The sequence below is a fragment of the Mobula hypostoma genome, chromosome 3, assembly GCF_963921235.1.
Source record: "Mobula hypostoma chromosome 3, sMobHyp1.1, whole genome shotgun sequence".
Lineage (NCBI taxonomy): Eukaryota > Metazoa > Chordata > Chondrichthyes > Myliobatiformes > Myliobatidae > Mobula > Mobula hypostoma.
In genome coordinates this window covers 195,966,676-195,984,759 of record NC_086099.1, presented here as the reverse complement: position 1 = coordinate 195,984,759, position 18,084 = coordinate 195,966,676, and the positions used below count along the sequence as shown (strand labels likewise).

The window sequence follows — 18,084 nt, the reverse complement described above, 5'->3', positions numbered from 1 at the left end:
CCCGGACCTCCTGTCCCATGATCCTCTCGTATCCCTTTTTCCTATCACCTGTCCAGCTCTTGGCTCCATCCCTCCCCCTCCTGTCTTCTCCTATCATTTTGGATCTCCCCCTCCCCCTCCCCCTCCCCCTCCAACTTTCAAATCCCTTGCTCACTCTTCTTTCAGTTAGTCCTGACGAAGGGTCTCGGCCTGAAACGTCGACTGCACCTCTTCCTAGAGATGCTGCCTGGCCTGCTGTGTTCACCGGCAACTTTTATGTGTGTCACTTACTTTGGCATCTCGTTCAATAAACTGAAGATCTTCTGGGTGAAGAAACTGCCTGTCGGGTTCCTATTAAAGCTCTCCTCTTTCACCCTAAACCTCTGCCCTTTAAATCTTGATACCTCAACTCTGAGAGAAGGTCTGTGTCCATTGATCCTATGTATATACCTACATCAGTTTCCTACACACAATGAGAAATGTTATAACCTGCTCAAATTATCTTCATAACTTAATCCCTCAAGTCCTGGCAGCAGCCCCATAAATTTCCTTTGCATTCTTTCCATCTTAATTGCATCTCTCCTATAGCAGGGTGACTAAAATGAAACACAATATTCCAAATGTGGTCTGTCCAGTATCTTGATATCCTTTTCCACTCCCTCCCATTTCCCTGGAGGATAGTACCACTTTTAAGCATCCTCTGATGCTAATTGTTAAATTGATTAACCTAGAGAATGAATGTTGTCAGCTGTTTCCAAAAGACCATAAGGAGCAGAATTAGTCCATTTTGCCCATGTAATCTTTTCCACCAACCATCAAGTCTGATTCATTATCCCCCTCAACCCCCTTCTCCTGTCTTCTCCCCATAACCTTTTACGCCCTGACTAATTACGAACTTATCAACTTTCACTTAAAATATACCTAATGACTAGTCTCCCCAGTCATCTGTAACAATGAATTCCAGATTCATCACACTGTGGCTAAAGGAACTTCTTTATCTTAAACTCCCTAATTTAATCCCGTTCATCCCTAAACACCTAATCCAGAATTTCATTTTCCCTGGTGGCCTCAATCACAAACTGCTTTAAAAAGCCATCTTAGACAAACTCCCTCTCTTAGGATCCAGCGCCAATCTAAATTTACCAATCTACCTGCATATTGAAATCCCCCTTGACTATCATAACATTGCCCTTTTTACATGTCTTTTCTATTTCCCATTGAAATTTATATTCCACATCCCAGCTACTATTTGGAAGCCTGTTTATAACTTCCATGAGGGTCTTAAATCTACTCACAAGGATTTTACATCTTTTGATCCTGTCTTTCTAAGGATTTGATTATATTTTTAATCTACAGAGTCATTCTGCCCTCCTTTGCCTACCTACCCGTCTTTTCGATGCAATATACAGTGACATGCAAAAGTTTGGCACCTGTGGTCAAAATTTCTGTTACTGTGAATAGCTAAGCGAGTAAAAGATGAACTGATTTCCAAAAGGCGTAAAGTTAAAGATGACACATTTCTTTAATATTTTAAGCAAGAAAACTTCTTTATTTCCATCTTTTACAGTTTCAAAATAACAAAAAAAGGAAAAGGACCTGAAGCAAAAGTTTGGGCACCCTGCATGGTCAGTACTTAGTAACACCCCTTTGGCAAGTATCACAGCTTGTAAATGCTTTTTGTAGCCAGCTAAGAGTCTTTCAATTCTTGTTTAGGGGATTTTCGCCCATTTTTCCTTGTAAAAGGCTTCTGGTTCTGTGAGATTCTTGAGCCGTCTTGCATGCACTGCTCTTTTGAGGTCTATCTACAGATTCCCGATAATGTTTAGGTCAGGGGACTGTGAGGGCCATGGCAAAACCTTCAGCTTGCGCCTCTTGAGGTAGTCCATTGTGGACTTTAGGATCATTATCCCATTATAGAAGCCATCCTCTTTTCATCTTCAGCTTTTTTACAGACGGTGTGATGTTTGCTTCCAGAATTTGCTGGTATTTAATTGAATTCATTCTTCCCTCTACCAGTAAATGTTCCCCATGCCACTGGCTGCAACACAAGCCCAAAAAGTTATATTTTAACTTCATCAGTCCACAGGACTTGTTTACAAAATGCATCAGGCTTGATTAGGTGTTCCTTTGAACCTTTTGAAGAGAACTTTTTGACCACAATGAGCAAGGGCATGTTTGGAGAAAAAAGGGTGCAGAATTTCATGAAAAGAATCCTCTCCAATTGTTAAGCATGGGGGTGTATCGATCATGCTTTGGGCTTGTGTTGCAGCCAGTGGTACGGGGAACATTTACTGGTAGAGGGAAGAATGAATTTAATTAAATACCAGCAAATCCTGGAAGCAAACATCACACTGTCTGTGGATAGACCTCAAAAGAGACGGCCCAAGAATCTCACAGAACTAGAAGCTTTTTGCTAGGAAGAATGGGCAGAAATCCTCCAAACAAGAATTGAAAGACTCTTAGCTGGCTACAAAAAGCATTTACAAGCTGTGATACTTGCCAAAAGGGGTGTTACTAAGTACTGCCATGCAGGGTGCCCAAACTTTTGCTTTGGGTCCTTTTCCTTATTTGTTATTTTGAAGCTGTAAAAGATGGAAATAAAGAAGTTTTCTTGCTTAAAATATTAAAGAAATATGTCATCTTTAACGTTATGCCTTTTGGAATTCAGTTCATCTTTTACTCGCTTAGCTATTCACAGTAACAGAAATTTTGACCGGGGTGCCCAAACTTTTGCATGCCCCTGTATATCCTTGGATGTTAAACTCCCAAAGATGTTCATCTTCCAGCCATGACTTGGAGATGTTCAGAACATCATACTTGCCAATCTCTAACTGTGCTATAAGATCGTCTATCTTTTTCTGTATGCTGTGTGCATTGAAATATAATACCTTCAGTCCTGCATTCATCACCCTTTTTGATTTTGGCCCCCGTTACACTTTTACTCATTCCATTGACAATAATTTTGCCTTATTGTCTGTCTGTCCTTCCTCATAGTCTCATTGTACAGTGCTTCTGCTTGTAAACCAGCTGCCTCATCCTCAGCCCTATCACTCCAGGTCCCATTCCCTGCCAAATTAGTTTAATCCCTCCCAAACAGTTCTCGCAAACCTACTTGCAAAGATATTGGTTCCCCGTGAGTTCAGGTGTAACCCATCATTTTTGTACAGTTCATACCTTACCCAGAAGAGAGCCCAATAATCCAGAAATCTGAAACTATGCCCCTTCACCAATTCCTCAGCCGCGCATAAATCTGCCAAATCATGGTGTGTGGCACAGGCAGCAATCTAGATATTGTACCCTTGAGGTCCTGCTTTTCAGCATTCTACCCAGTTCCTTATATTTTCTCTTCAGGATCTCATCACTTTTCCTACCTTCATCGTTGGTACCAATTAGTGCTGCAACTTCCAGCTGTTCACCTTCCCCTTTTAGAATGCTATTTTCCCGATGAGACACTTTCCTGACCCTGGCAACTGGGAGGCCACATACTGGCCAGGTATCTCTTTCACACCCACATAATTTCCTATCTGCTGCTCTAACTGTAGATTCTCTTATTACCACCGCACTCTTCTTCACTCCTTTCTTTCGGAGCTTCTGTGCCAGAGACCAGTCGCTGCGCCTTCCCCCACCAAGTTGTAATCTCCCCCCACCATTATCGGAAGTGGTATACTTGTTATTGAGGAGAACGGTCACGGGGATACTCTGCAGTGGCTGCCTTTTCCATTTTACTCTCCTGAACATCACCCACCTACATGCCTCCTGCATTGTACAAGCCATCATTTGTGATACAGATGCTACCTTCAACAGACAAAGCAGATTGTATCTAGATAACGAAATACTTTTTGCATTTAACGAAGTACTTTTTGCAAGGTACTGCTGTTGACTGGGCTAGAATAACCTAATTCACTACTGACTGGCCTTTGAACAAAGAAACTACTGGTGTTTTTGATCAGTGCTACTCTAAGCCCTCTGTAGAGATGAGGTTGAAAATATATATTGTAGCTTTAAAAAAATATGTTGATCAGTGAGTATGCAGTCCAAAGCTTGCTAACATTCATAGGAAAGCTACTGTTGCTTTTAATTTCCTACTATTATGGAAGACATGATGAAATGAAGGTAAGGTGATGGGATTTAGGGATAATGGTGAATATGGGCAAAAGGGTTAGATAAACAAGAGTGACATCTGTTCTAAATTTCAAGAGGAGATTGAGCCCTTCAGAGGGTAACAACAGTTCTTTGAAGAGAATTCTTCAATAATTGAAGAGTAAGACTGGGGATTAATTAAATAGGAATACATCTAAAAGAAGAAAGTGACTATAATCATGCTTCATTTTCTTAAAAAAGAATTTATCCTTCCCTTTATGTGTTTGCACATTCTCACTGTTGCAAGCTTATTTTCCAGCGATCTGTGTTCATAAAATTTAACTGACTCAAACTTCAGGCATCCTTCGCTGACATTTTTTTATATATATTGTCCTGGGCAGTTTATTTTTATTAACTACAGATGCATCTGCTCAGCAGTACTTCAATTTCAGTAAGGCAAACAGTGAAGAAAACATTTCTCCTGTTACTTAAAATAAGACATCTGAAAGGAAAATGTTTGAAGCCAAGCTATAAATTGCCGAAAATGATCAGCAATAGCAATGTATTGGCCCAGAATGGGATGTTGTGATAGTGGGTAGATTTTTTTTTTAACCTGCTCTCTGGATGGTATTTAAAATTGGAGAATTTGATAGTGAGTTTTGAAGGATGTAGTGTGTCCCATCAAAAAATGATGTAGTATTCCTCAAGCTTGTCTTGGGCTTCATTGTAACAGTTCTGGGATCACAAAAGTGAAGATGAGAGTTGGAGTAGGCTGATAAACTAAAGTGGCAGGCACCTAAAAGATCATGTGTACTTCCGCAGACTGAACAGAATTTCCAGTGTAGAGAAGACTGCATTGTGAACATTGACCGTAGTGTACACTGAATTGGAAGAAGTGCAAGTAAATCACTGCTTCATCTGGAAAGAATGTTGGGTCTCCCGATAGTAGGAAGGAAAGATAGATGATTGCTTGGAAACATGGCCATGACAGGGAATGGTAGATGAGGGTGGAAGAGCGGACCAATGAGTCATAAAGGAAGCAATCCCTCAAAAATGCTGAAAGGGATGCAGAATGTGATGGAGTCCTTTTCAAACAATCGTAAGTTGTGAATCACCAATTCAGTGCAGAGACTGGTGAGGGAGGAGGTTAGGACCAGGAGAACAATGTTCTCGTTCTGTGCAGGAGGGGAAGGTTCTTCGTGTGAGCTATGGGAAGTAAATGAAAAAGGCATTTCACAGGCACCTGTATGGAAAATCTTATTGTTGGAGAAAATGCACTGGAGGTGGACGAACTGGAGCAACAGAGTAGAGAATAGGAAGCAGGGTGGGGGGTGGTGGTAAATAAGTTAGCTGTAAGATTTTGTAGGCTTATAGTGAATGCTTGTGGTCAGCTTATCTCCTGAGCTGTAGATAAAAACAGAGATACCCAGGAGAGATGCTTCAGAGGTATCTCTGTGGTATAAGCTTATTGTGCACGTTCACCTTTCTGCTCAAAATCTCTTGATTTCCTTGAAGCCAAAAAAATCTATCAGTCTTGGTCTTGAATGTGTTCAGTGATTGAGCATCCTCAGTGCCATGGAGAAGGGAATTCTAAACAATCAGGCTTTCTAAAATCTCTTCTCATCTCAGTCCTGTATGATTGACTGCTTTTATCAGTAATGTCCCTTCTGTTCTCTCAGGCATGGGAAAACTTTTATCATTTTCTCTTGTCAATTTCTCTTATCTGAATCAGTGAGATCATCTCTCACTTGCCTCAGCCACTGTGGATATCTACCAATCCAACTCAATCATGCTTGTTTTTTTCTCATTGAACCCCTTATTGCATCAATCTCGTCATGCTTTTGCAGACATGTCTCTTAGTCCTGAATTATAGCAAGCAGCAGAATTCACAGGATGAGATCATGCTGAACGCAGCTGGAGGAAGACTTGCTTTTGTTTTTGATCCACCTCTGACATTTAAGTTCAACATTCAAACACCTTTCTAGTTTTGATATAAATTGATTGTTAAGTTTCTGTGTTTCTTGAAATTGTATTAGAATTTTAATCATTATTTCCCCAATTAAAAAAAAAGCACATGATATATGTAATCTTACTGAGCCGGACTTTCTACCACTACATCAAATTGCGTGAGTTTGGCAATCGACTGCTCTGGAATTCACTTTCTCCTCAAGTGGCCCCTAGGTGCAGTCCTGTGCCAGGAAACTGACACCCGATTAATTGGAGGCCCTTCTCCAAGCATAATAGACAGATCTGACCCCAGGCTCACTGTCGTTGCATGTTAGTATTTGTGTTTGTCTTTCAATGTCAAATATTCTTCTGAGCATTCAAAATCACTCAAAAATTGTTTAAAAAATACTTCCAAAAATGTTAAAATTAAAACACTGATGAATTCTCGAACACAATTTAAATAATTGAATGCACTTAAATTAACTCAATTAAATCAAATACCAAAGGAAGTCACCTTGTCCTTCAGACAGTAGTTGCATTTCAAATTGAATTCAAGGGGCTCAGTAGAATTGGTGATGTTAATCTGGCACAAGTATAGCACTGTGCCAGGTAAACAGTATTTTCCCCAGCCCTCCTTCATCATTTTGTCACTATAATGTAGTCAAACAGACCTGGACACTGTGAGAATTCTGCTAATTTCAGCTAGCTTTTACAACCACAAAACAAAGGACACCAATGCTTGTTTCAACTCTGAAAACAAGGAACTCAGTTCACGCGTACTTAGCAATGCTTTCTCATATTGAAGAGGACCTGTGCAAAAATGTTTCCAGTTATGCACTGTTCTTGCTTCTTCAGCTTATTAAGTGATGTGCCCGTGTGATTTGGCCTCCCAAATCATGGACTCATTCTAATGGTGATGAGGACACAGTCCCTTGACCTGCTGAGCTCCTCCAGCACATTGTGTGTATTGCTATTGGTGTGCAGTGACTTTGGAACACTAAATGACCGTTGAATAATATTTGACTTTTCGATTGATATCTGGAATAAATTCATTCTTGTACATTATTTCATTTCCTTCAGCTTTATCTCTTGCTGTAATGATCTAATTCTGTTCTAATTTCCAATAGTGTCAGACTCCCTAGTTGAGCTGCATGTTTGTACTGCTTCTCATCACCAGGTCTAATATTTGCTCAGTGGTAGATGTTTCAATGTCTGTCTCTTTCATTCAGTTGAAATTGTTTTCACCTTCCACAAAATGCCATAACATTACACAAAATTCTTAAATAAATATGAAGACACCTATTGGGCATTTTTTTCTGCCAGTATTCAATGCATAGCAAAGATTTCTCTCAGTTCCTCAATATAATGGTTATAGACCATACTATTGATCCAATATAATGGACATGCCTACATGTCTGATGGGTAGTGGGTTGGGGATAAGTCTCTAGCAGAAGAAGTATAAGATGCTCCTTCCCCCTGCTAGCCTCCAGGTCACCATTGGACAAGCTGAGCACCTGCTTAGCGCCCCCCCCCCCCCAACTTCCTGTCCCTGTCGATCAGGGTCATGTGAAGCCACGGGAGCAGGTCATATTATGAGCAGCAGCTGCATATCACAAGTCCTGGTTGCGCGATCACTGATGCCAGACAGACATCTCTGAAGGGTATTGATAATGGCTGGGGTCACCTGTCTAGCAACAACACTGTCCAGAAGAAGGCAATAATAAATCACTTCTGTCAAAAAATTTGCCAAAAACAACCATGGTCTTGACAGATTAAAGACCATGCTCACCCATGTTGTACAACATTGCACATGATGACAATGCTGACATGTCTGACTTCTTAAGCTTTTTGAGTACATCTTGATCAGCAAAAAAAGATAAATTAATCCAATTTCAACTCCTAATCATGAGTCCATGGTTCTAATGTTGTCTTAGCAGATACTATTTTGCCTTTGGGACTTGTCCTTTGATCATAGGATAGCGTAACATTTGCCATTGGGACAGGATGGCATTCTTCTTGATTGCCATCTCCATGCTAATTGCAATCCTACACATAGAATCAAATGTTATGGATTTTAGTGTTAAATGGTTTCAGCTGAATGTCAGCCATGAAATATTTAAATACACAATCCAAGAGTTCTCCCAAGTTGCAATACCTTGATTGGTCTTTGAATGCAAAAACATTATCATTGTTTCTTCCAACCTGGAAGACTCTGTTGAAGTGATCATGGAAAAGATTTCCAAGTACCTAATGCAGAATAAGAATGCTTGGCGTGCCTTGTTACACAACCCAAGTTGTATCAAGCTTGCTTGTGCTTGAGCTGCAATTTTCTTAATTTTCGTAACAAATCGGTGTTGTGGTTATCAGGCTCCTTGTATTTCCACTTCTGCAAAAAGCTGGGTTTTATGGTTTGATGCCTGACATTGTCTCTTTAACTTTGCTTTAAAAACATCTGGCGCAACTTGCTCTTCGTTCCATGCAAACACTTGGCCGCAGCTCTATTTCCTTTTGATCTGAACTGAGGGACACTGTTCAGGATGGCCTCATTTGGCCTGAAGTCTTTGAGTTTGAACCCTTTAAGTTTATTTTCTATCTAATTTATTTGCAGTTTTCAGTTATTTGTCACACATATTTCAGAAAACACAATGTAAACACTTCTTTTTCTAAATCCTGTTCAAATTTTGACAATTGAAACTAATCCCGACGAACCTCAGGTACTGCTGGGGGTTTGATGCATTCTGTGCACTGTAATGACCACTTAGTACAAGGACATTGTTCTAACTTGAACACCAAGAAGTCGCACTTCAGGTGGTGCTTACCTCATTTATGGTTTATACCCATTGTTGGTGATGTTACCACATCCTACAGCCACAATAGCTTGCTGTTTTACATAACTATATATGAATACACCAAATATATCGTTTATGTTTCTAAGTGTGAAATTCACCGACTATTCAATTCTTGACCTTGGTCACCATGCAGCCACAACTATATAACATCTGTTGGGTTAAACCTGTTTGTCTCTGTTTAGGCTGTCAGTTCTATTTTGTTAACTGTCTCGTGTATTTGGATCCAACACCCTTAGATGCTATCATCTTCCCTAGTCATTTACTTTGTTTCCAGTGCATTACAACCATTAAATTCTGTCCATTCTTCTTCCACTCCGCTTATCATTATCCAAATAGCAGCTTTGTTTTATAGATGATCTTTCTATTTCAATCTGTCACCTTTTTCTCTTATCAGTTTGAATTCCTGTTGAAGACCCAAATTATCTGGTTCTCCAGAAAATGAACTTTTGAAAAATAACTTTCTCTTCCCTTGGTTCTAGTGTCAATGTCTTAATACTTTAACACCAAATCAACTCAAATCAAGTTGGAAACCAAATAATATAATTTACGACAAAATATTGGGAATGATTAAAAAGTTGATATTAGAAGAGTCACGAGAGCAATCAGCCAGTGTTTCTGTCCCTTAATACTAATCAGTAAACTTGTGTATTAAATATTCACATCTGATTATTATAAAGATACCTGTTTTCAAATTGAGCACACATTCATTTCAAGTTACTACAATGCTGGCAATAAGCCTGGGCTGACTGGATGTAGGAGAAAATTGATAGAATGCAAGTTTCAATTTTATTTTAAACCTAGTTTAGGTTCATGGAATGGTAACAACATGGTAAAAAGTTCCATTCAGCCCATCATGTCTGTGCTAGACTTGACCAGAACAACTCTGTAATAACCAGCAAATAGCACTTTTTCACACTGCAAACTGTTGTTATATATCACTTTTAATGCTCTTCCCCTTCCTTTTCATCCATGATGCTCTCATACTCATCCCTCCACCTCCACAATCTCCCATTATCTATTTTGTCCACACTTTTTCATATTACTGTTGTCCTTCATCCCATGAAACATTTTTCTTCAGACCCTCTCCTACAGATGCAAGAAAAAGCTTGTGAAACTGGTTTTCTGCATTAATTACTCATAAAATGTGGTCTGATCTTCATCTAAGTCACAATAATAGACAAACAAAATCTGCCTAAACTAAACACACAAACAATTGTACTTTTCATGTCTTTATTGAATACATTGTTAAATCATTCACAGTCCAGGCTGGAAAAAGTATGTGAACCCTTTTATTTAATAACTGGTAGAACCTCCTTTAGCAGCAATAAACTCTACCAAATGTTGCTTGTGGCTGCTGAACAGATTGCACAATGGCGACAAGGAATTTTAGACCATTCCCCCATACAAAACTGTTTCAGTTCAACAATATTTCTGGGATACCTTGCATGAACAGCCCTCTTCAAGTCATGCAACTGCATCTCAATTGGGTTAAGGTCTGGACTCTCACTTGGCCATTCCAAAACATGAATTTTCTTCATTTTAAGCCATTTTGTTGTTGATTTACTCTTGTCTTTTCAGATCATTCAGATCTGCAACATGTGGCAGATGATTGTTGCATCATCTAACTTCTATTAAGCTTCAGGTGACAGACTGCTACCCTGACATTCTCCTGTAAAACATCTTGATACAATTTTGAATTCATTGTTCCCTCAACAATTGCAAGCTGTCTAGGCCCTGAGGCAGCAAAGCAGCCCCAAACTATGATACTCTTTCAACCATGCTTCACAGTTGGGATGAGATTTTGATGTTGGTGTGCAGTGTCCTTTTTCCTCCAAGCATAGCGATGTGCATTTTTGCTAAAAAGTTCAACTTTTGTCTCACCTGTCCACAAAATATTGCAGAATTGCAGAATATCCAGGTGGTCTTTTGCAAACTTGAGATGTGCATAATTTTATCTTTGGAGAGCATTGGTTTCTTCCATAGTGTCCTTCCATGAACACCATTCTTGTTTATTGTTTTTCTTATAGTGGACACATGAACAAAGACTTTAGCAAGTTCCAGAGATTTCTGCAGGTCTTTTGCTATTACCCCTGGGTTCTTTTTCACCACCTTCAGCATTGTACATTGTGCTCTTGGTGTGATGTTTGCAGGATGCCCACTCTTAGGGAGAGTATCAACAGTACTGAATTTACTCCATTTAGTGACCCTTTCTCTTACTGTGGACTGATGAACACTCAGGTCTTTAGAAGTGCCTATGTAGCCTTTTCTAGCTTCATGCATCTCTACAATTCTTCTTCTAAGGTCCTCTGAAAGTTGTTCTGATTGAGGCATGATGCACGTAAATAGATCTTTTTGGAGGAGAGCTGGCTCTGTCAGTAACCTGACTTGTGTGTCTTTTTTATAGGACAGGACACATCATCAACCCTCACCTCCAATCTCATTTCATTGCTTCGAACATCTGACTCCATATAGCTTTTGTAGAAGGCATTACTCCAGAGGTTCATATACCTTTTTGAACCTAGACTTTGATTGTTCAAGTGGTGTACTCAGTATTGATGAGAAGTACAATTGTTTGTGTGTATTAGTTTTAGGTAGATTATGTTTGTGTATTATTGTAACTTGGATGAAGATCAGACCCCATGTTATGAGTAATTAATGCAGAAAGCTAGGTAATTGTAAAGGGTTCACAAACTTTTTCTTGCAACTCTGTATCTTCACATCCTTTGCAAAGTTCCATCAGAATTATGCACAGTACTTCAGCTTCTGCTGGATCAATGTTTAATGAAGATTTAGCTTTCCTTATTCTGGACTCTGATGCCTCAATTAAAAAGACTCAGTATTATATGTGTGTTATTCATTGCTTTCTGAACCTCTTCTACCACCTCAGTGATTTGTGCACTCATACCTCAAGGTCCATTTGGTCCTACGCTGCTCTTAGAAAATATTTTTGTGTACTGTTTTGTCACTTCTCATTCCTCCTACCCTCAATTTTTCACATTAAGCTTAAGTCATATATTTATCTACTCATTGAATTGGCTTGTTTATATCCTGCTGCGGTCTATCACTATTCACTTCACAGTTCACAATACAGGTTAAGCATCCCTTATTCAAAAATCCTAAAACCTCCAAAATCCAATTTTTTTTTTGAGCTCTGACATGACCCCACAAATTGAATATCCCACAAGGCACCGGGAAATGGAGACCAGGAGATGCCCAGGTCTCCGTGCAACACAGTTTTGAGAAGTGATTTCACAGAGTGCGACCCTGTTGGCACCAGTTTGTTTTCAGCCATCATCACAGCTAGACTTTCGTGCATTACTCAGTGATTGCCATGTGTTTCATGCTTATTCTCTGCTCTGAGTTGTGAAGATATTGTTGAAAGGCCTGCAGTTGCTCCTATGGGTGATAGTGAAGAGAAAAAGTGGAAGCATTTTTTTTATCTATAACATATAAAGACAAGTTGTTGGAAAAATTTGACAGCGGTGTAAGTGTGAAGCTACCTTGATAGAGGAGCGTGGTGTTGGAGTGACCACCAAGTACAGCCTGAGAAAACAGAAGGACAAACTGTAAAATCCTATGCTGAAAGTAATGAACAGAAGTTAATGAAAAATAGAAAAATAAAGTGAAAAATGAAGATCTTGATTGTGTATTGAAAAAATGGATTCCTCAGCATTGGAGTGAACATTTGTCACGTATTGGTATGCTGATCACAAAACAAGGAAAGATCCATTACATCAAACTGAAAATTGAAGGTAATTGTGAATATTCAGCAGGCTGGTTGAAGAAATTTAATAAAATGCATGATGCTAAATTTTTAAAGATTTGTGGTGATAGAGAGTCTGCTGATCATGAAGCAGCAGAGAAATTCATTGATGAGCTTGCCATGATCATCGCTGATGAAAATCTAACACACTGAATGGCTGCATCAGTACAGATGTGTGATGAACAACTGTAAGACAAAAACGCAAGGAAATCTGCAGATGCTGGAAATTCAAGCAACACACACAAAAGTTGCTGGTGAACGCAGCAGGCCAGGCAGCATCTATAGGAAGAGGTGCAGTCGACGTTTCAGGCCGAGACTCTTTGTCAGGACCTGTACCTGTTCGTATAGATGCTGCCTGGCCTGTTGCGTTCACCAGTATTTTTTGTGTGTGTAACTGTAAGACAAATACTGTTTATCTGTGGCACATAAGTTCAGAGTCAGGAATGATGGTGGTGCCAAACAGCCACTGACTGTCCACCGGGCGGCTTAAGGAGTGACAGTTTACCTTTCTGATGGCTCAATGTGCATGTTATTGTTTCATGCACAAAATTATTAAAAATATTAGATAAAACTACTTTCACATTATATTCACATTATTATTATTAAGGCATCCGTTAGTCTTGTGAGGTCTTCACTCTCCAGGGCGCAGGCCTGGGCAATGTTGTATGGAAGACTGGCAGTTGCCCATGCTGCACATCTCCCCTCTCCACGACACCGATGTTGTCCAAGGGAAGGGCAAGGGCCGATACACCTTGGCACCAGTGTCGTCGCAGAGCACTGTGTGGTTATGTGCCTTGCTCAAAGACACAACATGCTGCCTCGGCTGGGGCTCGAACTCACGACCTTCAGGTCGCTAGTCGAATGCCTTAACCATTTTGTGTTTAGACATGCGTACCATTCTCAAGCTATCTCATTATGTAAATACAATTATTGCAAAATCCGAAACATTTTGGATAAGGGATGCTCAACCTGTACTGCCATGTTTAATGTTATAATTTGGAAATAGTGGCTAGCACCCCCAAGTCTAACTAACACCCCAAAAAAAGCAATGGCCCTAAACCATTCTTGGGTAATGTCACCATTTACCCTTTCTCCATTAGGAGCATAACCATTAACCAGCTAATTTGATGTCCATGCTGCCAGTGCCTCTTTTATTCCATGTGCTTCACTTGATATTTCTAATCAGTCACTTCTTTGCAGCCTTCTTTTGTTTCTTCATTATCCAGGCAGCTCTGCTTTTTGTTATATCTTCCTTTGCCCCTCATGGAAAATGCATTAATTGCACCTGAATCTTTTCCTTCATGACTGTCCATTGTCTGGTCAATGATTATGACTGTGTCAACTTGCTGGTTGCCTAATTCTCAGGTAGTTACTCTAATGTGTCCATAGTTTTCCATATTAGCTGCCTGGAAAAATTCTAACTCCCCTTTGATCTGTTTTTACCAGGAGGCTTATGACTGAACATCATAAAGAATTTATTTGCTTGAGTGCCAGTACTTGACAGAAGATTCTGCAAGTTTATTTATCATTTTTGCTTTTGAATCTAATCATAACTGAATCAAAATCAAATATGACAATTAAACTTGTTCATTGCATATTATCAAAAGCATATTTGGCTCATTACTTTCTGTGCAAGGTTTTGATGAGAATGGAGAAATGATAGCCATTTTAACATTGAGGTTTTTCACTTCAGACTTAAAATATTACTTAAAAGAAAGAGACTTGTATTGATTTGTCACCTGTCCTTTTGTGCAATATTTTATGTATTAGAGTAATAACCACCTCATGATTTGGAACAGCTATTCTGTATAAAGCGCTCCCTCCCTAATATGCAGAGTTCTGTAAGGACTGTAGCAGTTTTGAAGCACTTTGTGCTTATTATATTGCAGGGAGGAGGATTATTTGAATGGTGGGAGTGTTAGACGTATTTCAGTCAGTTGATTATATGAACATAAAGTCCACTTCTTTCACAGAAGGTGTAGTCAACCAAATCGTGTCCTTTCACGCTCAATTAATCAGTTGATGGAAAATTCTGCATAAATGCTTGCCAGTCACTGAAGAAACTAAGCAGTTCACCACGGTTTCACACATCTTGACTATTTAACACTGGCATGCTGCCTTCCTCAAATCGCCTTCCCATGTTAACTAGCATATGTTTATCCTGAAAAGATGGCTATCCATCTTTCTTTTCTGTATGCGGTTCTTTTGTCTAACTGTTTCCCCCCCCCCTTACTGTGTGTATCTCTCTTCAGTTTTGTAAACTCTCACCCTTCTATCATCCAAACCTATATATGAAGTGAACTGCAATTCATCGAGGTTAGCCCCTCGAACTGAAAATGGAAGTGACTATTTCTTTTTTTGGTTGTTGAATGATTGTTCTGTAGTTATTTAATTTAAGTTTATATTTACCTCCGAGTTCTTTTCACAAAAGGTCAGCATCATAAAAAAGCATGGAATCTCACAAGACAACTTCATTTAACATGCAGTGACAGGATATTCTGTGATTGACATCACAAGTAATCACACACGAATTCAAACACAGCAAGCCACTTTTCCTGTGAAGAGTGAAAATGACATTTTCAACACTAGTTTGTGCAGTTTAAGGACAGGAGTTTGTCTATTAAACCTGGTTCGCTTGGCGCTGATACTGACGAGCAGTTTCAACATTTTAATACCTTGTCCCTTTCTGAGCCAATGTATTGAGAAAGTAGAGAATAAAAAAATTCTTTGCTCTGTGAGACAGTGCCACTCAGGACTCTGACCTCCCTGCTGTTGGCTCCCAAGAGTACAGTATTAGGACTTATCATAGTGATTCATTGTTTGTTGTCTTTTTAAAAGGAGTTGTCCTTTTCTGTTTCTCTAGTGCTTTAAATTCAGATGTCGATCCTGCCATTGCCTTTCAGCGAGAGGGATTTGGACGTCAGAGCATGTCTGAAAAACGTACTAAACAGTTTGGAGATGCCAATCAGCTGGACTTTGTTAAAACACGGAAATCTAAAAGCATGGATTTAGGTAGAAGTTACCATTTTTTCTATTAATGCAATTTCTTTTTTATATGTAATAACTCACCCCAGCAAACCATATTTTGATCAACAGAGTGGTGAATGACACATCTTTATGCTATTAAGATATAGAAAGTCATGTTTAATTAATTATGAATAAGAAATTTATAATAATTTACCAATTTTGAACATTTTATTGTAGTTTGCTAAAGAGAATTCAGATCGATTTTCTTTGCTGGGTCAATAGAATTGAAGAGTGATGTTCTCTTCTTGTTAACCGTTCATAGGTTTACATTATCACAGTGACATAATATGGAGAAACACATGCGAGTAGCTGCTGCAGTCCATTAAGCATATTTCAAATAGATTTCTTCACATTTGTGCAAACCCATTGCAGGCAATGACTCTGCACCTGAATGCATGTGGCAACTGTTCCAATATGGATGATGGTGTCTTCAACTTATTTCATATAGCAGGAACCTCCTCATCAAGGTCCCATCTTCCAGAGTGTTAATCGTGCTGTTGCCATTCACTAATAAACCAAAACCAATGTGTTCACCAATGAAATAATCCATAGCTTTGCTGGATGCTTACTGAGAGCAACAGCAGTGAAAATGTATGTCATCCCAGCCAAAGGAATGATGTCTGGTAGTTTGACCTGTTGGACTGTATACTGCAAAGGCCACAGGTTTGTTTAAGTTCACTCACAAAACAAACCCAAAAATATAAAACACAAATGTTTAACAGTTTAAGTTCACTGTCTTCTACTGCTCCCATTCCTCACTTGGGCCAACTATCTGTGGTTTCTGGCAACTTAAACGACCTGGAAAAATATTCAGATCATATGGTGTACAAATAATTTTGAGTTGGAAATATACAAGGAAAAAATATATATATAAGTACTAAAATACATATAAATAGTGCACTTTAATCTGAACGAGGTAACAAAATGTGTAAATGGCAATTATCTGTAATACCGGATGTCATCAATCAGATAAAATTACAAATTAAATTTAGCAAAATATTTTGATAGAAATATAAAAAATACAAGTGGAAGTAGGGTATTTGATTGTTTTGAACTTGGTCCACCATTTAACATGACCATTGCTGATTACCTAAGTTCAATGATTTGTTCTAAATTTCTGCCCATGTCCCTGGACTCTCCCTTCCTTCCAAACCTAAATAACAATAGTTAACGACTTTATGAATCTAATCAATGATTTGCGTCAATTGCTGTATGTGGTAAAGTCTGGAGAAGAAATGTCTCCATATCTCAAAAATCACTTATCTCATTCTGGATTTCCCACAATCGGGAGCATCCTTCCTGTTAGCAAAGCATCCTAATCTGATCAATCTTATTGGAATTTTATAGATTTCTTTGAGATCTCCTCTCAGGTTTCTAAACCCCAATGACCATAAGCCAATTTCTCTTCATATATTAGTTCTGTCATCCCTGGAATTGGACTGGTGAACCTTGACGAAATCCTAACCAAGTCCCATAGCAAGATCATCCTTCCTCGGTAACCAAGGTCCTCTATCACCATTGCCCTGTACATGCAGCAAGACACCACTGGTCCTATATTTAAATAGAACTATACTTACGGGTTATTTAAGTTTCATTCCCTAAACTATTAAAAGCAACTCACATCCCATGCCTTTATATTTTCCTTTATTTGGATTCTAAACCCTAATCCCATTTCCCAAAGAACCCCACAGAATAAGATTCTTTATTAATCCTTTCTCAATGCATGGTGCTTTGTTTAGGATGGCCTATTCTCCATTTGGTTATTCAAATTGCTGGTTTAAAAATGCATCAGAAATGCTTTTCAAAAGTTTCTCCCCTACAGTATTATTGCTAATTTAGTTTGTCTAATTTCTATATAGGTAAAAGTCACGCATAGCTAATTGTAACCTTTGCACATGGATCTTGTACTTCTTGTTTTTACTTAATCCACTATAATTGTTTGTGGGTCTCGGTGGAATGCCACTAATATTTTCAGTCCCTTCAACTTCCTTAGCTCCACCAATGTAGATTCTATTCTAGGATTCTTGGAGCTGGTATCTTCCATTTTTAAAAATTTCTTTTTACGAACTACCTACTTTTCCTGTGTTTTTTCGTGCTTGCTTTCCTTAATATCAAATACCTTTTCTTCAATGTTCAGTTATCATCCAGTGTTGTAAAATAAAGTTACCTTTATTTGCAGAACTAATTTATCTACTTTACTGTGAATACTTAATGCATTGAGATAGGCTGCCTTTAGATTTGCCTCATTAGCATCCTTAGTCATTTTAACAATATTTTGCAAAATGGCTCGGCCTGTCTTTTGGCCCCTAAGTCTCTGTCCTCCATCTTTGTCCTTTAGTTTCCTATCCTTTGTTTTCATTCTTGTCTCCTTTTCAGTCTCTCTGCTCAGTTTCCCACCATCCACCCACCTCCACCTTTCTAGTTTAAGTATACCCCAAG

General features: G+C 38.9%; 1 protein-coding gene across 5 annotated transcripts in view; it reads left to right on the top strand.

The window, feature by feature from the left end:
* pard3aa (par-3 family cell polarity regulator alpha, a) overlaps positions 1 to 18,084 on the top strand; it is an 883,471-nt gene that overhangs the window by 627,366 nt on the left and 238,021 nt on the right. For all 5 annotated transcript variants that reach the window (XM_063044362.1, XM_063044364.1, XM_063044363.1 and 2 more), the window contains one exon: positions 15,482 to 15,630. In XM_063044362.1, the coding sequence (XP_062900432.1) occupies positions 15,482 to 15,630 (149 nt within the window). The remainder of the gene's footprint in view (positions 1 to 15,481; positions 15,631 to 18,084) is intronic.